This window comes from Triplophysa rosa, linkage group LG11 (genome assembly GCF_024868665.1).
Source record: "Triplophysa rosa linkage group LG11, Trosa_1v2, whole genome shotgun sequence".
NCBI lineage: Eukaryota > Metazoa > Chordata > Actinopteri > Cypriniformes > Nemacheilidae > Triplophysa > Triplophysa rosa.
Genome location: NC_079900.1, coordinates 8563835 through 8584679, shown reverse-complemented (window position 1 = coordinate 8584679; position 20845 = coordinate 8563835). Strand labels below are relative to the sequence as shown.

The 20845-nt window shown below is 37.5% G+C and overlaps 3 protein-coding genes across 6 annotated transcripts; all 3 read left to right on the top strand.

Moving 5' to 3' along the window:
* The first annotated feature begins 2215 nt into the window (after positions 1-2215).
* sgf29 (SAGA complex associated factor 29) lies at positions 2216-5759 on the top strand. The gene is made up of 10 exons (XM_057346842.1): positions 2216-2392; positions 2676-2755; positions 2868-2943; positions 3136-3208; positions 3480-3544; positions 3618-3747; positions 3845-3991; positions 4133-4168; positions 4280-4442; positions 5123-5759. The coding sequence occupies exons 2-10, from the start codon at positions 2681-2683 to the stop codon at positions 5237-5239; spliced, it is 882 nt and encodes a 293-aa protein (XP_057202825.1). The 5' UTR covers positions 2216-2392; positions 2676-2680; the 3' UTR covers positions 5240-5759.
* A 41-nt stretch (positions 5760-5800) lies between these two features.
* On the top strand, positions 5801-11709 carry nfatc2ip (nuclear factor of activated T cells 2 interacting protein). 3 transcript variants are annotated; one of them, XM_057346822.1, is made up of 9 exons: positions 5824-5937; positions 6648-6761; positions 6850-6904; positions 8808-8919; positions 9862-9945; positions 10150-10396; positions 10510-10654; positions 10770-10879; positions 10965-11709. In XM_057346822.1, the coding sequence occupies exons 1-9, from the start codon at positions 5851-5853 to the stop codon at positions 11124-11126; spliced, it is 1116 nt and encodes a 371-aa protein (XP_057202805.1). In that variant the 5' UTR covers positions 5824-5850; the 3' UTR covers positions 11127-11709. The 3 variants fall into 3 exon arrangements, with proteins under 3 accessions (XP_057202806.1, XP_057202805.1, XP_057202807.1); XM_057346823.1 differs by lacking the exon at positions 6850-6904 and having other exon boundaries at positions 5801-5845; positions 10965-11708; XM_057346824.1 differs by lacking the exon at positions 6850-6904 and having other exon boundaries at positions 5918-5937; positions 10965-11708.
* Positions 11710-11891: 182 nt separating this feature from the next.
* Positions 11892-20798, top strand: spns1 (SPNS lysolipid transporter 1, lysophospholipid). 2 transcript variants are annotated; one of them, XM_057346799.1, is made up of 13 exons: positions 11892-12126; positions 13220-13420; positions 13801-13866; positions 13973-14109; positions 14706-14857; positions 16032-16098; positions 16241-16383; positions 16770-16922; positions 18343-18532; positions 18765-18830; positions 18972-19070; positions 19193-19361; positions 19797-20798. In XM_057346799.1, exons 2-13 carry the CDS (start codon positions 13222-13224, stop codon positions 19865-19867), a joined length of 1512 nt encoding a protein of 503 aa, XP_057202782.1. In that variant the 5' UTR covers positions 11892-12126; positions 13220-13221; the 3' UTR covers positions 19868-20798. The 2 variants fall into 2 exon arrangements, with proteins under 2 accessions (XP_057202782.1, XP_057202781.1); XM_057346798.1 differs by having other exon boundaries at positions 13217-13420.
* Positions 20799-20845: the final 47 nt, after the last annotated feature.

The following is a 20845-nucleotide window of genomic DNA, read 5'->3' as shown; positions in this document are numbered from 1 at the left end:
TGTTACTACATCATCTAAAGATTAGTTTAATACAGTTAATGTTTCTCTAATGCTTACACCTGCCTTTGTGCTCTGACTTCTCACGTCCCTTTGTGGATTACCAAAACTAACCTGCTCCTCTATTCTAAAAGACATATTTTACACATTGCCTTCAGGCAAGATGTGTGCCTTCAATAGCCTTTTGTGTGGTTGTCTGTTTTCTTTATTTTCTGTTTTGGTTATTGGTGCCGATCTACCCCAAACCATTAACTCTGTCCAAATCTGATTACTGTATTGTGTATTTTGACTGATGGTGTTTTAATGAGATCTAACAGTATTGTCTTTGAATTCCTGCTAGCAAACCAGCAAAAGAAGTGTGTCTTTTGTTTGTATCGTAATGACATTGACTGTATTCTCTCGTGTTTTAATTTGTAAATTCACATAATGATTTATTGTTTATTGCTTGTGTGAAAATACAGAGGCACTATTACAATGCGTAATAAAACTTACTGACACATCACATGCTTGTGTGATGCAACCAAGCAAAATAAAACTTTAAAGCAAACAGAATACAATCTGTCATCCATTGATGGATTCCACATCATCTGCTGCAAAGTCCAATCTGTTGTACATAATCTTCTAGCAAACATTGATTTTTTCATAAATGCAAAGCCTACCAGACTTAAAGATGTGTTACTACTAATAGCATTTGCAATATGCCAAGCCAACTCACATATTTGTATATGTGTACTAAATTCTGCTGGCAAAATTCATTTTTACATGGCAGCTATTCAAAAGTATAAATATTCAACGATATACTATAGTGGATTTATATAGCATATGTACATGTAAGTAAAGTAAATAAAAACAGAATATAGTAAGTAAAATAAAGTGGGTCAAAGTTATCTTGTATCTGCTGTTATTAAAGTACATAGTTATTCATAGTTAGTTCAGAGTTATTTAGACTTTTATTGTGCATGTGCATATATTGTATGGGGTCTGACTTCTGAGAATATTTTTAGTTATTGTAATTTACAGTAAGACTCCTGTGGTTTTGTGTTAAACACCAGCTGCTGTAATTGCAGTGTAAGAGCGCAGCCGACTCAGTTTTTCTCCTGTGCTCAAACATTCCATGGCGTGGTTCTGTGATGAGTGTGCATGAAGTACGTGAGAAATGAGGTTGCTAAGATAGTCATTGGCAAGATACGAAAGAGATTACACAGCTCTTCCACCTCCAAAGACATAAACAATACTGAAGTAGTACATACTGTACAGTCAGTGTGTCAATACAAACACAAGTGTTTTTCTGTTTGAGCACATGGAGCGCTCTCATTAAGAGTTCTTAATCCTTATTATCTTTTCATTAATAAAAGCAATTTTATTTTTTAATCATATTTTCCTTTTAGGTTTTTCTCATACCGTTTTACCTTGCACTCTTTTCTTGGCTCGCAAAATCATATCATGTGAGAGTGTTCTGTAGAGCAAATATTTACAAAGTTCTTATGTGGGCCAAAGCTGTGCTTTCAGCTATGACAACACAGTCTGTGTTTCTTTCAGTCTTTCTGTTTTGTTTATCACACTGTTCTCAAAGCTTCTCTGTAGAAAATTAACTTCACATTATCTCATCATTCATGTTCTTTGGACATATTAAAGTTCAGGTCAGATAAATTTGTTATTATTTCTGTCTGAATGACCTACTGATTTCAGGTTAATATTTATTTAACAGGTGCTCATTCCCCCACACCAACAAGAGAACTTAGCACCACCCTTATGAAAAAACATAATGGTTTTAATACAACTAAAAAAAATCCATGGTTACTTTAACCATAATCACAAATTAACCATGTAGTAACCATAGTTCAACCAGGGTATTTAAAATTGTGGTAATACAAATGGTAATCAATAGGTTATGTCATGGATCATAGATACACTTCTATTATTCAGTACAATAAAACTATGGTAAATTATCGTAGAGCTAACAAAATACATATATGTACTATTGTGATGATTAAGACCACACGATCCTATCTTTCGTGGTTAAATACACCCTAAATGTCATAAGTGACAATATATTAAACTAACTAATAAATTTTGGCATCGAATCACATTTGCATCACTTGTATTTGTTTGTGTATATCTTGTTAAACTGCGTTAACGAGTTTAGCAAGGCTTGTAAACACGCTCCTTACCACGAAGTTCGAGTTGTGCCTCAAATCAAAAACGCGTTTAAGTTTGTCCTTTTGACGTCTCCGTACGAGGGCTAGCAGATAGGCTCACCAAACATAGCAAAACGAAAACAATACCTAGAATTTTCTAACAAAGGCGAAACATAGTACATAAATTATTTTGTTGTAGTCAGTGTACTAAAATAGGAGGCGTATTTGAAGTTTATCGACGAACTGTGTGGTTAAAGGTGAGATTCACGGTTCTCGTGGTTTAGAGCGCGCGTGGAGGCTGTTCAATGAGTGGCTTCTGGTCAATGTCACTTTAATAATAATGTAACGTTACTTTATTTAGATTTTTAGATGCATTATTAGAATTGTTACATTATTCATTGTTATTTATATTGTTCATGTATTATACTTTTTTTTAAAATCCCAGGCATAAACCCAAAACCCAAATTGTTGGAATTCCATATTGAATTCCATATTTTTCCGGTGTACTATAACGTTAATTGTTTGTTGTTGTCGTCACAGGTACAATGGCTTTAGTATCAGCAGACACAAGAATCGCAGAGTTACTCAATGAGCTACATCAACTCATAAAGCAAACTCAGGTGACCACTTGTACCACTTTGGGTTACGTGAAATGGGAAACATACACTTTTTATACATGTGTGGCCCATATCTGTGTAAACCCTGTTTATACCCTCATCTCTCAAAAAACAGGAGGAGCGGTCAAGAAGTGAACACAATCTTCTCAACATCCAGAAGACACATGAAAGGATGCAGACAGAAAATAAGAGTAAGACATGGTTCCATGTTATGTGCTCCCCAATGAGCATTTTTAAATTATATAAAGCATGCTATTGTTTAATGTGTTTCATATACACGTAATTCATTATGTCTCCAAAATTGGAGTTCTTCCTCTTTCATCTCTGATTTTTAATCTAATATTTTTGTTCTATGTTATGTTTACTTTTATCTACCTCCACAGCATCTCCATACTATCGGACAAAACTAAGGGGTCTTTACACTACTGCTAAAGCAGATGCTGAGGCTGAATGCAGGTATGTTTATGTGACTGTTGTAGCATATATTGATGTATCACTTTGTCTAACTGCAAAGGTGCGTTTTCTTATACCCAGGATGTTTGTTGATGTTTTCATTTCAGCCATTTACCATAAGGAACAGTTAAACTGCAGTTATATAGCCCCACCTTGTGGTAGTTTTGCCTCGGGCTCAAATGCATCAAATTCCCAAAGAAAACTAACAGACTGACAGGTGTGGTTTCTTGTTGAAAATATTGACTTATAGAATTTATCTGCATCCCTCCTTCAGTATACTTCGACGGGCGCTTGACAAGATTGCAGAAATCAAATCCCTTTTGGAAGAAAGGCGAATTGGTAAGTCTTGGGTGCCATAAATGTGGATGTGGATGATTTTAGAAGCCAACTATTTACTCCACCCTTTCTGCAGCTGCCAGGATGGCGGGAGTGTACAGTGATACCGACCCCCCAAGAAAGACCATGCGCAGAGGCGTCCTCATGACCCTGTTGCAGCAGTCAGCTATGACCCTGCCTCTCTGGATTGGCAAACCTGGAGAGAGGTACTTTTTCTGTATAGAGTTTTCTTGATTTTCTGTTACACTATATTAAACATCTCAAATTTATATTTCACAATTCAAACATCTCTTGCTCTTTCAGTCCGCCACCACTGTGTGGTGCTATACCAGCAAATAGTGACTATGTGGCCAAGCAGGGGGACAAGGTGGCGGCCCGTGTGAAGGCCGTGGACGGTGATGAGCAGTGGATTCTGGCGGAAGTGGTCAGCTACAACCACTCCACCAACAAGTAATATATCAGTTGATTTCAGCCAAGAGGCCACTGGCTCACTTTTAATTTTAAGCTATCAGATTGCATGGTGGCATGAAATGTTCTATCAAATTGCATGGTAATAAATATTTGACGGTGATGTCAATCTTTTTTAATCAGGTATGAAGTGGATGACATTGATGAAGAGGGTAAAGAGTAAGTATAGTTTCCTCTTCTAAAAGTAAAACTAATACGTCACAGATAAATCCATAACATTAGTATTATTAAAAGTTATGACAAAAATATGATTATTGTTCTTGAATCCAGGAGGCACACACTGAGTAGGAGGAGAATTATACCTCTTCCACAGTGGAAAGCAAACCCCGAGACTGACCCAGAGGCCCTGTTCAGTAAAGATCAGCTGGTGCTGGCCCTCTATCCACAAACCACATGCTTTTACAGAGCCTTGATCCATACGCCACCACACCGGGTGAGAGACACAAGCCAGAAAAGCAAGAATTGAAGTGTAGTATAGAGGGTATGCATTGACTTAACTTTCCCACGTGAACACCCCCTTGAGTGCCAGGACACATTCCCTTGAGTGGTAAAACATGCAGCAAAATGGCTGCTTTCAATAGGAGAAACAAAGAAACTGGGATTAAAACACGCAATTGTTTGCTTAAATTAAAAGCTGTTGGACTCGAAGGTGATCCTTACGACTTACGAAGGAACCAGGTGCTTGAACACTATGTTGCGTTTTCTAATTGCGTTTGCGATATTGCGTTTTGCGATATTGATATTGCGTTACAATATTGCGTTTCCTGATATTGTAAGCAGCCATTTTGCTGAGTGTTTTGCCACTCAAGGGAGCGTGTTTTGGAGTGTTCACATGGGAAAGTGACGCCACGTGCATACCCTCTATTATAGGCATTATATATACACTTCTATATGATCCATTTTATGCCTAAAATGTATGTGCAAACCCAAACATCACTCCTGTATGTGCTTGTTAAATTGTTTGTAAAGGTGCATTTCTGAACCCTTAGAAAATGGTGATTGAATTAATATTTGTTATTAGTACATAGAGACGCAAGAAATGATAAGCTAGACTGTTTATACAAGTATATAGGTATTTCCCCCATAGATATACAAATGTTACTTTCTTTCCAGCCCCAGGATGACTACTCCGTGCTGTTTGAAGATACATCTTATGCCGATGGCTATTCTCCACCTCTCAACGTTGCCCAGCGATATGTAGTGGCCTGCAAAGAGAACAAAAAGAAGTGAAAGAGACACAAAATAGAAACAATAAAAACCTTAAAAATAATACAATATGGGACATTGTTTGCAAAGAAACTAATTGGTAATGTAAACTGCATGGTCATTGTGATTGTGGGGTCGAATGTGAATTTAGAGCATCCAGTCTTTTTGTTGTATTTTTTTGTGTATTTTTCCCAGTTACCATGTACATAGTGTTGGTATGTTTTATACTGCATTGTTTTGTATGATGTTCACGTGAAGCATGGAACCTCACTGCAGGTGAAATGTGCTAAAATAAAACCCTCATATATGAATGAAAGTTACACAAATCATTTGTTTTTGTTTTATTTGAAGACCAATAATAACATCTACAAGAGTGGTTAATTTTAAATGGTAGTTGGCAGGGTTATTACGTGTTAATTTGGTTCTACATAATCATTTTGTTTACATATTTGGTGTTCAAATTGATCAAAATCTTAAGGATTAACATTATTTCATAGTAGTATTGTTTAAAAGCGGTTGTTATTGTTTTGAAAATAAATCTCCACTGGCTGAAAGCAACCTTCGTTTTATGACGTCACTCCGTGCGCGCGCATGAGAATGAGCTCGCGGAAGCGGATCATGGCTGAACGGGTGAGATGTCTCTACTGTTCTTAAGTAACGTTACAAGTTTAAAGAGTTCTTCTGGTCCGCGTTCGTGGTTAACTTCACTACACTTACGAATGGTGATCGTCAGAAAACACCACAAAACATTTCACGTCGTCACGCTGTAACAAATAGCAACGTGTTCATCAGTTGGTGATTGTTCTCGTTATTAGCATTGCCTGTAGTTAACGTTACCGCTTGTTTCGCATTTAACGTTACCCTCCCATCTGTTTTCATTTTGAAAACATGTTTGACAGATTTAAATGAGTAGTACAACTTGAACTCATTTGTCCATTTCATTTTCCGGTTTATGTTTGTGAGCGCGTGCAGCTATTAGTAACGTTAGTTATTATGTTACAGTTAACGTACAGTTACGTTAGGCATCCACAGACTGAACATGGGATACAATTTTATTCCAGATTAGGGCTGTCCCAATGTCAGATTTTCACTAAACTTTTATTGTGGCCACAGAATTCACGATGACGATTTTACTGTGATATCCTTTAAAAAATGTTTTAAAGTAAACACGTAGTGCTTTTTTTAAGTTCATCTTTATTTGTTTTAATTTGTGTCTCATTTTTGACCAATGAATCGCACTCAAATACGAGTGCAGGTACGCAGAGAGAGAGAGTTTGTAGCCATTGTAACTCTTAAGGATAAATATAAATGGTAGCTGAAATATTTTCAATATCATTATATACGTGGGTGGTGTTAACACAATAATGACTATCGTGGTTTGATATCACGGTTATTGACGATCAATACCGATGTTCTGTGACTCCTATTCCAGATATCAGACAGTGATGAGGATGCTCCTCTATCAGGTCATCCGAAACAACGTCCCAAACGCAGATGTATTATCGACCCCTCATCTATCACAACAGTACCTGTTTACTCCAACAAGGTGGGTTAAATGCCACAACCGTGTATCCTTCAAGTCCTTAATGACCACAAATTGACTTATGGTAAATCACATGTTTATTATGCTTTAGGTAAACAGTTCCTTAAATCTGAAGTCAGTAACCTTCCAACAAACCAGTCTCACAGGTAATGCAATTGTGCTAATGTAAGTAAATAATTTATAATCTGACCTTCATGTAGCACTGCTTCTCTTTAAGTGTGAGTTCATTACCCAATAGACCCTTTTTATATATATTTATTGATTATTTCAAAACCTCTGTAGGTTCAATCTAGGGCTGCAACTAACGATTATTTTAATTGTCGACTAATCTAACGATTATTTTTTTCGATTAGTTGACTAATCTAACGATTTTTTTTAATCTAATAAAGATTTTTTGGATTAATCCTTTGGCAAACTTTGCAAATAAACAATACGTTCTAGTATTTTCTTACATTATAAAGCAAATCATACTTTTTACTCCACTACATTTTATAAATAAATATTGTTGTTTTAACATTTTAATCCGTGTTTACATTAAAATCACCATCTTCTTTTAATTAAGTAGTTTTAATTTTAAAAGTAAAAAAATACTGATTTTTTATGTACTTAAGTACTGTATAAAAGGTAAAAAAATGTTTTATTGCACTAATGCTTTTTGTTGTCCTTATGTTGTTCCAATTGCTTCCATTGTTTCCCTCATCTGTAGGTCGCTTTGGATAAAAGCGTCTGCTAAATGACTAAATGTAAATGTAAAAACATTAAAAAATGTGTATATGAAATACTAGAGCATGATATATGCTCTGTATTTTTTTCCTCCAAGTAATATCCGACTCTAATTTCAGTCTCATAATATAATTTAGTAAAAGTAAAATACTACTATCTGTCTCTGTTTATTGTACAAAACTATCACCGTATAAAAGACTCTAATGCAGAGTGGCGTTAAAGCGAGCCCGCGCACCCGGAACTCAGAATAATGCGCTTAATGCATTCGCTTCGTTATTTACAGTTATGCGCATCCCGGACGCACAATGATGCGCTTAAAGCACCTACTCCTTCTGACGTCCCGGGGATCATTTTGCTCCCCAAAGTAAATAATAGTTAGAACACAACGAGAAGAGATGATATGTTACATGTTTAACACATAGTGCGTTGCATCAAACCGACAGTATACAGTTAAATCAGAGGTTTAAAAAGAGTTATTTCGTATGAAGACGCAACATATTCAGACCGCTTCCAGTGCTTCTAATAAGCTAAGCTATACTCAGCGAGTAACGTTAACTCACGGTCTCTAGCAAAATACATTTTAAACAAAACCATAGAATATCATCTTGTCATTATGAAGAATAATGAAAACATTGGAACATCTTGGAAAGAGTAGCGTCCTGACCGTCACCGTACACACGCATGCTGACTGGAGATTGACAGACAGCACCAGCGGAGGTCAGAGTTTCTTAATTATGCTATATTGGTTTATTCCTCGCATAAAGCTATCGAATGACATAAAAAGTGCATTGGTGGTTTCATGATAGTCAGTCCCCTTTGAAGCTTAGTAATTTATGCAGGGTCACAATCTGCAAAGGTTCACATACACTAACTTACACTAGTACAATAGCGTTAATGTAAATCATTAATGTAAAGCGTAGTTTTACATTACAAAAGAGTAAATTACAAAAAAGTAATTTATTATGAAAGTCTACATCTAGGTGCCCCTCTCCGTCCGTTTGTGATTGCGTGTCCATGCTGTGATGATCGCATTCCGAGGGTAACCTTAGGGGGAATTCCTCCGTCCATTCACTAACTTACTGCGTCCGAGGCTCTCGATCGCTTTTTGTCGGGTGAATTATACTTTCTCTTGTTCTGCTGATTAATTTACACACGCCCGGGAACAGAAACTGCTATTACAGCAGATAAACGTAAATAATACGAAGCGTCGACGCATTTCCGCACGTCGACGTATTTTAGTAGTCGACGTAATCGACGACGTCGACGCGTCGTTGCAGCACTAGTTAAATCTAATGTCACTTTTACTTTTTTCTTTTAAAATGCTAGAGGAAGAAAAAGGTGGTCCTCTTTGGTCTCCTTCTCCATCCCAAACAGAGAAACAGTCAACCAGCATTCATCTGAGCGACTCAGAGGAGGAGCCACAACAGACTAAAGCTCAGTAAGGAATTGGGCTGGGTTTCCCGAAACCTTCATATCACTACGTAGTTCTTAAAGGGGTCATATGACACGACTAAAATGAATATTATCGTTTGTTTTAGATGTAATGCAATGTGTATTCAAGATTTAAGGTTAAAAAACGCTGTATTTTCCACATACCGTGCATGCTTGTATCTCCTCTTTGCCCCGCCTCGAGGTGTGCTATGATTGGCCAGTTAACCAGTGCGTAGTAATTGGTCTAATACTGCGAGCGTGTGACGGAAATGTAACGCCTCTTACCATATTTGGAACATCAGGTTCCAAAGCAATTGTACTGACAGGTACGCCCACCTTACTTGCGTATAAGTTAGGGCGGTCTTTGTCAAATCATACCACGAACTGACTTAGATTTGTGGGGGTGTGGTTACACGAGGCATTTCAGGCAGGTCTGGGAGAGCATTCGCTTTTAGATAGAATGCATCTTTTGTTCCGACACTTTAATATTTGCAATTTTACGTGTCTAATACATGCATGGGCAATTTATAACACACCAAAGACACCCAAAAACACGTATTCGCACCATATGACCCCTTTAAGAATATATTGCTACCACTCTTAAGGTATAACTTAAGAATGACGTATTGCTAAGAAGGTTTCGGGAAACCCAGCCCTGGACTGATTTTGGCTAACCACATAATATAAAAAGTCTTTCTTGTTAATAACCTTACTTGATAGATTACCATTTTAATTATCAAAAATATTAATTTTCAAAAATTGTGTCCCTTTTGCTCTAACTACATTGTACTGTTTATCGGTTTTATGCTTTATCAACCGCTTAAGGTCTCTAATCAAAATGTGTCTTATAACAGGCTGTCAAAAATAATTGATTGTATGTATTACCATTTTTGCTTCTAATTTCTGTTATATTATATCTTAAGCTGTGTCTAAACTTCCTCATCTTCAGGGAAATTCTTCGGTCCCCCTCTCCACCCCCTCCACCATGCAGTCCACCAGTCAAACAGAGCACACAAGCAAACCGAAAAATCAAGTGAGTGTTATCATAAGTAATGATCTCTCTGTGACATCATCTGATGTCATTTTTAGCATGACTTTTCTCGTTGTACTGTTGTATTTGAATGCTTTCAGGCCAAACAATAATATTAGCTTTCAAGGAGCATAAGAAATTATCAGTATTAGAAGTAATAAAATGAACAAACAAGGGTTTGACATTTTGTCTTCTGTGCTGTCCTAGAGAAATCAACAGGAAATTGGATGCTATTGGCTCTCTTGTGTGTCTTTCACCTGCGTATCAAGAACCTGTCGTTGAATATAGAAACTCCCCTTCTCCCGTAAACGACTATGATGAAGATGATGAGATCATCATCATTTCTGACACGAAACGAAAACGCCCCCTGAGTACTGAGGACAGAGACGTGGCACGGGAAATTTCACTAAAATTCCGTTGCCGAACAGAATTGCACAAAATCCCAATACTTTCTGTAAGTGGAGTTAACATGTGTCTTGTTTTTTTTTCACTTAGACTGTAGATAGAAATGTATTCAAGCTTCCTGACAGATGAGTGTTCTTACATTTATGTGATTTTCAATTGCAGACAGCTCCTTTGAGTAAAGCTGTGGAACAGCTGTCGATTAAACTTCATGTTCTGCCCAGCCAAATCTTGTTATTAAGGAAAGATGTTGATCTTCCGGTTCACTCCTCAGTCAGTGAGCTGGGACTTGGCATAGCTGACATCATAGGTAATAGAAAATGTCTTCTGATTGAAGGTTTTTAACTGTCAAAGTGCATTCATGTCATTGCTTTTATACTTCATAGAACTTTCTGATCACCATTTATCTCTGCTGGCTTTTCCAGACTGTGTAGTAACAGAGGATAAACAAGAAGTGAGAAAAGAATGTGATGTCATTACCGTACGACTTCAAGGCAAAGAGAAAGGATCGGCACAGGCCTATTCAGTGAAAAAGGTACGTATGTCACTCTAGATGCATGTTGGTCCTGTTTTTGCGTAGAGATTTTTATGAAACTTACTTACTGTAATTTTTATTGAAGACTGCTCCTCTAGGATCCATCCTGTCTCAGTATGTCTCTGGTCTGGCTGCCAGTGCTAGGCGGAAGGTTAAATTCCTCTTTGATGGGTCAAGGGTCGCACATAATCAGACTCCAGCTGAGCTGGACATGGAGGATGGTGATGTCATTGAAGTTTGGGCTTAACTGTCCGTGTTGTTTGGTGTACTACCCAACACCATGTTCTATATGTAATGTAATATTTGTAAATGTCTAAAAGAATGGTTTTTGGAGGTCAGACCGTCTTATCGACCATGCTTAAAAACATACCACAGAAATTCTTTTTAGGTTTCATATACATTATATAAATTTGACGTCCTTTTGTGAAAATAAAATTCAAGGAATTTTTACATTGTTTACATAAACCAGATTTATTTAAGAATTTTTAGAATGTACATCATTGTTAATATAGTGTTGACATGATTGAAAGAAATTAATAAATTGAGTTTTCTTAACATGGCACTTCATTTACTGTCTATGACCTAAATGTGGATCTAAATCCCAGGTGTTAGTCTTTATTCATGTGAACTGATGTTATCTCACGCTATTGATCAGGTCAAACTATTAATCACTGCTTTACCAATAGGTCATGCTGATAAAACACTACTGATTTCACTGCTGGTTTTGTTAGAATATTTTGTTAGTGCTTGATGAAGTAACGTAATAAACTATAAAGACCAAATTAGTTGTAGACCATCCAAATTTAGACCATTGTCCCAGTCACAAATTTAGAAATAAATACCAAAGTCGAAATAATTTTTGGTTACGTGTTAAATGTTTTTTCTTCATTGTATTTCCTTTCATTTTTACTTTATTAGCGATATCAATAATTATACCTCTAAAATATTGCGACAACCACACAAGGCGATGTGTTGACTTGCGTGGTCTGAGTGGGTATCACGTGACTGGACAGCGGAAGTACTGCGTCATACCAATATGGCGTCGTGCTGAGCTTGTAAATGGACAACAAAATAAAGTCGTTCCGCTGCACAGTTCGTTTTTAGAGCCCTTCACCGAAATTCGAAGATGTCCGCACAGGAGGTAAGGTAAAGATAACACCCTGAAACGTCTCGACAATTCAGAGGGATCCAAACAGCGTCCGGGGAACAACTTGAGGACGCGTCTGACTCCGCTTTGCATTTTCCAGGTAAACAACAACACAGATGTTTAACGCACTTATACACAAAACAACGCATTTCACATGGCGACAGTTCATATCGCTTTATTTACGAGTTAGGGCTTTGCATATGGAAATGATCTGGAATGTTGTTCCTTGGTTTTCTTGTTTATATGATGTTTTGCTTTTCTTAGTGTTGTGGAAATACTGTGCGTGTTTTAAACAAATGTCACTCTGTGGTTTTGCCTTTTAACAGAGAGGACGCTTTAGAAAACGTCGAACTTTGTGTTTTTGTTTACTTCAAACAGTGTCAATGGCATATTGGCTAACGTAGTTTCATGTCTCTACATAGACTAGTATTGGTCAACAGCAGTCATCAGACGATCAGTGATCTGTCAGCAGAAATAGGTTGGCTTGAGTTGGATTCAGCTGACACTCTTATCTAAGTAAAAAAAACAGATTGCACAAAGTGGATAAAGATTATTCTGTCAAAATAGGTTTAGAGAATTTTTATTCCTTGGTTGATGTAAACACACCTTACTATATGCCCAGACTTCCAGGTGTTTTAATAATAACACATGCAAACTTTTTTTATTAAACATAACATACTCTGAGCCTTTCCCCAGTCACTGTATTCACATGACATTGTGGATAGAAAAATTGACATCACGTGCTTGGTGACTGCGCCTACTTCCTTCTTTGAGTGTCTGCCTTTTGCATGTAAGATGCACTCCTGATGAATTAGATTAGATTAGAAGCGCACTTCATGCATTCTGTCCATGAGGAGTCAGCTGTAGGTTAGTGCACTAGAACAAAGCATTCTTTGCCAGCGTTCCAGTCTGATTTGTCTGTAAGTGGATCATCTTACTCGCATGGAAGTTGCATTCTTATGTTTGATCATAAATGTAATCAATAGTTTGTATTTAGTGAATAGTGTCACACAATGCTTTTGTTTTGCCTCTGGGAGGGGTGTATGTTTATGACAGGCAGATCCAACTATATTTTGATGGATAATTAGTATCTTTATATATGCATTCTTAATTCCAAAACATTTTGCTTGTGTTGTTTGAAAGATTTGGCCTTTGCTTTATTATTCCTCTTCGTCTCCCTCCTCCTGCAGCAGTGATGGCAGATGCATCTGCGGACACCACGCCCTTCTTCTCAGATGATAACGAGGAGGAGGGACCTACAAATAATGGGGCGGTGCCATCTCTGGAGGAGGAGGAGTCTGCTAGTGGGGTGTCAGATAGGAGAGCTAAACTGACTGTGGCTGTACTCTGTTTTGTCAACCTGCTGAACTATATGGACAGATTCACTGTAGCAGGTAACCAGTGCCATCAATGTTTTATAGACGTTCAGTTCAAAGTGTTGGCAGTGATACTGAACCAAACATCACTGGCGTGTCACAAAAAAGCATAAGACAAAAACACATACCTGTAATTCAATTCAATTCAATTTTATTTATATACTGCTTTTTTACAATGTTGCTTTGTTTCAAAACAGCAGAAATCGGCAACAAAAAAACAAATATTTAACATGCATAAAATTCCATATGGATGGAATAGAATACATCAGAATGCGTTGAGTGCTTGAGTTCTGAGTAGAACTGTTAATAAACTTTTGTTGGTTTTCTGCAGTAAATGTACTGCATAAAGACATGAATCGTAGAAAAGAATAATAAAGTTGTGATATCTTCTGTAACAGGTGTACTTACAGATATTGAGCATTTCTTCAACATTAGTGATGGAAAATCAGGGCTGCTTCAGACAGGTGAGGATTCTTGTCTATGTGTGGGATTTACTTGTTATGAAAAGATATTGTTTTATTTTACGTTTTTCTTTTATCATATTTCCCCTGACTCTTTCTTCCTCCTTAGTTTTCATCTGCAGTTACATGTTCCTGGCTCCTCTGTTCGGTTACCTCGGGGACAGGTATAATAGGAAGGTGATCATGTGTGTCGGTATTTTCTTCTGGTCTCTAGTGACACTGGCCAGCTCCTACGTCAGCAAAGAGGTAAGTCCTGCACTAACCCCTTAAAGGGATTCTTCACCCAAAAATGAAAATTCTGTCACCATTAACTCACCTTAAATTGTTCCAAATCTGATGAACACAGAGAAAGATATTTGGAAGAATGCTTTTAACCAGACAGATTTTGCCCCCCATTGACTACCATAGTAGGATAAAAAACAATGGTAGTCAAAAGTTCCCCAGAACTGTTTTGCTGTCCTACATTCTTCAAAATGTCTTCTTTTGTGTAAAAAAGGTAATTTTTCCTACTATGGGAGTCAATGGGGGGCAAGATCTGTTTGGTTATTACATTCTTCCAAATATCTTTCTCTGTGTTCATCAGAACAAAGAAATTTATAAAGATTTGGAACAACTCGAGTAAATGATGACAGAATTTTCATTTTTGAGTGATGTATCCCTTTATGGCGAAATGCTTATTATATTTACTCAAAAACAATTAACCTTTTTATTCAAACACCATTTGATTTAAAAAAAATTTTACACATCTGTATAGTAGTTGCTAGTAAATGAATCCTCTATTGAATATGTGTTTTAATGATTTAAAGTGTGATTTGGAATAATGAGATAATCTTTTTTTTCAGTATTTCTGGGCCTTGCTGTTGACTCGGGGCCTGGTGGGAGTGGGGGAGGCCAGTTATTCCACAATCGCTCCCACCATCATCGCTGATCTGTTCGTCAAGGAGAAGAGGACCAACATGCTGTCAATCTTTTACTTCGCCATTCCTGTGGGCAGGTGGGACTACAAACACAATCAAAACACCTTTATAAAGCAATGACATTGTTTCTACAAGGACTTTTCCCATTGATTTTCATAAAAGATTTAGTGAGACGTAGTGTTGCTTTCGTCAACGAAAATTATGACTAAATATCGTCGTCAATGAACCTTTATCACGTGATGAAAACGAGACGATTTGCGAGTCCATGTAACTAGATGCGGAGCGGAATCCTGTTATTTAAATGTCATCTGGCTGTTCAGTGAATTATGTGCACAGTATTTATCTGCGTCTGCACTGTATGAGGATATGAACAAATGAACTTCATCTCCAGAGTTGCTCTGAGAGTTTATTTTACGAGCGTTTACTGTTTGAGTGAAGCTATTGTCAAAGACAAAAACTCAAGTCAACTCAGGTCACAAAAACATGATAGTATCTTAAGAATTTTACTGCAGTTTACGAAAGTAAATACTATAGTATACTACAGTAATTTATGTGGACAAATATACCACTATTGTATAGTAAAAAAGGAAAAGCACACAAATTAGAAAAATTTAAATTTTAAAAAGATGTATCGAGAGTCGTTTTATCATCGCATCGCAGCCCTCTGAATCGTAATCGAATCGCATCGTGAAGTGCCTAGAGATTCCCACCCCTACCGTAAATTCAAATCAGAGCGTCTTTCGTGTCTGGAATGGATGTATTCTTGAGTTTATAAGGTAACAATAATATAATAAGATAACCTTGGAAAATTTTGGTTTCGTCTATACTACTAGGTACGTATACTGTATTGACTGGGTTAAATAGAATTGCATTACTAAAAAGAGACTAAAATTCAATTTTCATTGACTAAAACTAAGTAAAAATAGTCATGGATAATTCTGACTAAAATAAGACGAAAATGCGCAGACATTTAGTCGACTGAAACTTGACTAGACTAAAAAGAGTATAAACGTGACTAAAACTAATAAAAACTAAAATGACAGCTTGACACAAAGACTAGACTAAAACTAAAATTAAAACAGGCCGCCAAAAACAACACACTATGGCATATCATTGCCTAGCTCATTGTATGTAGGTCTGTGTTGTTGAAAGGTACATACATCATTGTTAAAAGTCGGTTACTCTGTAAAGAACATGATGGGGTTGATTAGGATAGTATTCTCATTAACATCTGCTGCTTTCTTCCTTCAGTGGTATGGGTTATATAGTGGGTTCAAAGGTGGTCTCTGTGGCAAAAGACTGGCACTGGGCTCTTCGGGTATGTCTACAGCACCAGATCTCTCACCAATTAATTTATATATCTTACATCATACATGTGTCTATAATGCTTTTTTGTTTTGACCACTGAATCTGTTGAAATCTGATCTCTGTCTTTTGATTTGTTTTGCTCTTTTTTTTAGGTGACCCCTGGTCTGGGGCTGCTGGCAGTGATCCTGTTGATGTTTGTGGTTAAGGAACCAAAGCGTGGGGCGATCGAAGCTCATCCAGAGCACATGCTGCACAGAACTAGCTGGTTGGCAGACATGAAAGCACTCTGCAGGAAGTGAGTCATCAAGAGCTCACGTTGCCTTTGAAGCATCATTTATAAGTCACGCCCTTTGCCTTTAGTTTTAAGCAGGGAAGTTTTTTATATCTGATCTTGTTGTTGGAGCGAGGTTTTTTTTTCTGCAGATTGTTGGGCAGATATTTAGTCATCGTGTTGTTGACTACTGCCATGGCTACTGTCAAAAATTATCCAAATAAAACAAATAGGCTGGTAACCTATAATAACAAGTCGGATATTTTTAACAGATGTATGGGGGATTGAATTAATTATGGGGATTCACATATCATGTAAGATCACTGAGCATCTTGTGATTAGTTGCATTGGCTGAATGTTGCTTCTTTCCTTTCTCTACCTCAATATCCCTCTCTCTCTCTGTTTTTTAGCCCAAGTTTTCTTCTGTCCACATTTGGCTTCACAGCTGTGGCATTTGTGACAGGATCTTTAGCCCTGTGGGCCCCTGCATTTTTATTCAGAGCAGGGGTCTTCACTGGAGAGAAACAGCCATGTTTGAAGGACCCCTGTGACAACTCTGACAGGTAGTCCCCCCAACTCACAAACAGACACAAACTTGCTCTTTAAAGGTCCAGTGTGTAATTTTTGGAGGATCTATACATGATCCTATGATCAGGGCTAGTCAACTGGCTGCCCGCCAATCATCTTTACCTGGCCCCCCTTAACATTTCAAATAAGTGGAGAGACTTTAAGAGCGGTGTTTAAGAATTGCACGTCCTGAGATGCCACATCTTTGAAAGTCCAAAACGCTGCTACATTTAATACGAAAGTAATTCCTGCGGCTCATAACGATTGACGTCTTATGAAGCCATTTGATTGGTCTGTCCAAGAGACGTTATTTACAACGTTATAGTTGGCAATCCACAGCCACAGGCAGTCGGTTTGCGCACGCCAAAACGCGTCTTCTGCCCTTGAAAGTAACTGCAGGAAGGGTACTACACAACGTGAACTGTTGTCTCAGATAAGGGGAAAACTATTTTGTTTTTATTACTGCATTCATTATGTATGATTTAAACAGCTATATTTACGAAAATAGATAACGTTATTCATAACTTGCACTTCAAAGGATCTGCCCTTCTAAGTGCGTGGAGCACATGAATGCGATTTGGAATTCACCCGAAGATGCGAAAACAGCCATATCTATGATAGTAGCGTTCAGTTCCTTGCACAGACCAATTGATTCGCTTTATAAGACGCCAATTTAATGTCAAGGGGCAGGGATTACTTTTGTGCTGAATGTATTAGCGTTTTTTACTTTTATTAATTCGACTTTCACTAATTCAACCAAATATCTTCATAAATATCTTATTGAAAACACAATGCCACCCCCATCTTGGAAGTACTGGGGGTTGAGTAAATTAACAGGAATTTCATTTTTGGGTAAACTATAACGCATTAAGGAATCTAAAATACAATTAAAAAGACAATATCTCTTTTAATTAAATATAATGAAAAGGCATACTGGAAGCAATATTTGAGTGCATGTTTTAATATATGATCGATATGTAACAGCAGCTATTTATACTTTTGGAATCTGGCCCTCAAAGAAAAGTAGTTGAAGACCCTTGCCTTACATAATGAAGAGTTATGTTTTTATTACCTTAGAATGAGCCATTTCTATCTACATACACCGCGGGTCCCCTTACATGGAATTCACCATGCTGATTCTATTGTAGCCCTAAACGGATAAACTGCTCTACAGTGCGCATTTCATAAATACATTATCTCCTTCAGCAAAGAATTGATCTTAGTTTTGTGTCTGCCACTGTAGTGTTTCAGAAGGGAGCGGTGGAGAGAGTCGTTGGTTGCAATTCGCAACCTCACCACTAGATGCCACTAAATATCATAAACTGGACCTTTAAAGACTTTTCTCGCTCTATTTTGTTCAACTTATCATACAGTCTACATATAACACAGTAATAATATTCCTGTACTCTCCTGTAGCCTGATATTTGGAGGCGTCACAGTCGTGTCTGGTATCCTGGGTGTGGCGAGTGGTGTGCAGGTCAGCAAGAAACTCAGGATTAAAACACCACGCGCTGATCCGCTTGTCTGCGCGGCAGCACTCCTCCTCGCCGCTCCTTTTCTTTATCTGTCTGTCATGTTTGCTCAGGCTAGCACAGTTGCCACATATGTGAGTCCTATTCTTTATCCAAATCTGTGCATGTGACCTATCCCAGTCACCCTCATTTATCTTATCTAAGTCAGTCTTAACTAGTTATATTTCCCGGAAATGTTTGCAGTTTTTACTGATACTGCAGTCTTATTCCAGTGGTTGGATGTAGGGCAGTTTTTATGCTGACTGAGTGGTTTTGTACACCGATGATGACTAAATGCATGCACGTGCGTGTTTGTTTTCTCGTCAGGTTTTTATTTTCCTGGGCGAGACGTTCTTGTGTATGAACTGGGCCATAGTTGCAGACATTCTGTTGGTGGGTTTCCTTTTCCATTAAACTGTTATATAGAAATATAGAGCATACAGACCACGTGTTTTTTTTTTATAACAGCAAAACACATGGCACAGCCATTGTCTGAGTATGTGTCACATTTTCTTTGTTTCCCACTCTTTTCAGTATGTCGTGATCCCCACACGGCGCTCCACGGCAGAGGCATTTCAGATCGTCCTCTCACACCTGTTTGGTGATGCTGTCAGCCCTTACCTCATAGGAGTGGTACGTCTCTCTTACTCTCTAACTCTCTCTTTCTCTCTCTCACACACACACACACATAGAGGGTTTTAAAGAGGTTATTCATCAAGATAGTGATTAACATTTTGTCCTTGTTTCTTTCATAGGTGTCAGACTCAATGAAGACGTCAGACTCATACATGTGGGATTTCCGTTCTCTTCAGATGTCACTCCTGTTGTGCTCCTTTGTGGCAGTGGGGGGCGGAGCTTTCTTTCTGGCTACTGCCCTCTTTATTGAAAAGGACCGACATCTGGCTGAGAATTATGTGCCCTCTGGTAAGTGATGACATCACAGTCGGCTGTAAGATTAGAGTTTTGGTAAATTATTGATGACCCCTCTACACAGGCTATGATTTCTGTGAAGTCTGGTTTGCTATTATGTCAATGTATTTCAGTTGAAGGAATTGATTTAATTCTACATTAATAATCTTGCTCTCACAAAAAAGGTTGTTTTAATGTCAATTGATATCTATTCTTTGTTTTTTGAGGGATATCAAATATTTTAATTGATGGAGTAGCACACACTCTGTCTTGATATGTAAAATTTTGATCTTGGCCCTAACCAGAAAATTGAAAATAAACAATACTCCACACTCTGAGGAATATAAGGATATGTGTTAATAATCGTCTGTTCATGTTCTGATTTTGTCATGTAGGGCCACGTTGACATGGAAGTCTATTATACTGATGTGTGTTCTCTTATTTTTTCAGATGATGCACCAATTGTTGTTCCAAAGAGAGGCAGGTCCACTAAAGTCTCAGTTGCAAGCGTTTTAATTTGAGAAGACAAAAGAATTGGAATGGTTTGTAAGACGGGGACCAGCACTGTGATTGGTCCATCCCTAGCCAATCCTGCAGCAGTGTCAGACAAATAATCACTGATTGGACAATCCCCACCATGGGGGAATTTTATAGTAATTTATTATGCTCTGTTTTTTTGTTTATATCCTTAACATCAAACCATTGATTTGGAAGCATTTCTAGTAACAAAAATGTATGATTGTCTTTCCTCAGAGTTTTGCTTTTCGCTCATTGGAAGTCGAAAGGCACATGGGGAACGTATATTGGTGACATGGAAATGGTTATATTTTGTTTTACCTTTAATTGAGATGCAGTCGTGTTTTAGATTTCAAACCATGTGAATTGTAGATCGGGTCTGAATGGATTTTTCAGATTGCTGTCTGTGGGGTCAGAGGTCAGTTAGACAGATCTGTCCTCATAACCAATGATATAAACTGAAAACCAAAGCACTGTCAAAATAATATAGCATTTTATCCACCAGACTATGACTAAAAACAAGCAGAATCAGACTTAAGCAACGCACTGAGGCCTGTCTATGATCTGCCCTTGCTTTTATTATATTCTTTCATGCAACATTTCAGCTTTTTATGGTATTTTAGGATGGAAACAAAAAAACACTAATGCTGTCTATTCATGATTCAAATATTGGAATTATTCTTGTTTTATTATTTTATTAATATTGTTACATTACATGTTTGTTGCAATGGCCTGGCTCCTGGCATGTCTTAAGAATGCTCTTTTAACTCTCTAAACTTTAAGGATTTCAACTGAGGGCAGGCTCTTGTGCATTCCTGTGTTTTTTCTTTGTTAGATTTATTTCCCAAAGGCAATACATTGGGCTAATTCACAAGATGTTGCTTGCCAATCTTATTTTGTAAAAAAAATTATATTAAATGACAAATTTTGATCTCCTTTGTGTCGTTTGTCATTTTGTCCTGTCCATGTTTTAAACTTTCTTA

Bases quoted from the DNA above. Each gene is read 5' to 3' on its own strand.
- sgf29 (XM_057346842.1), top strand. From the start codon at position 2,681: ATGGCTTTAGTATCAGCAGACACAAGAATCGCAGAGTTACTCAATGAG. The intron at 2,944-3,135 runs GTAAGACATGGT...CTACCTCCACAG, and splicing joins GATGCAGACAGAAAATAAGA to CATCTCCATACTATCGGACA. The intron at 3,992-4,132 runs GTAATATATCAG...TTTTTTAATCAG, and splicing joins TACAACCACTCCACCAACAA to GTATGAAGTGGATGACATTG.
- nfatc2ip (XM_057346822.1), top strand. From the start codon at position 5,851: ATGTCTCTACTGTTCTTAAGTAACGTTACAAGTTTAAAGAGTTCTTCT. The intron at 6,762-6,849 runs GTGGGTTAAATG...ATTATGCTTTAG, and splicing joins TACCTGTTTACTCCAACAAG to GTAAACAGTTCCTTAAATCT. The intron at 10,655-10,769 runs GTAATAGAAAAT...TGGCTTTTCCAG, and splicing joins TGGCATAGCTGACATCATAG to ACTGTGTAGTAACAGAGGAT.
- spns1 (XM_057346799.1), top strand. From the start codon at position 13,222: ATGGCAGATGCATCTGCGGACACCACGCCCTTCTTCTCAGATGATAAC. The intron at 16,384-16,769 runs GTGAGTCATCAA...TCTGTTTTTTAG, and splicing joins ATGAAAGCACTCTGCAGGAA to CCCAAGTTTTCTTCTGTCCA. The intron at 16,923-18,342 runs GTAGTCCCCCCA...ACTCTCCTGTAG, and splicing joins CCCTGTGACAACTCTGACAG to CCTGATATTTGGAGGCGTCA.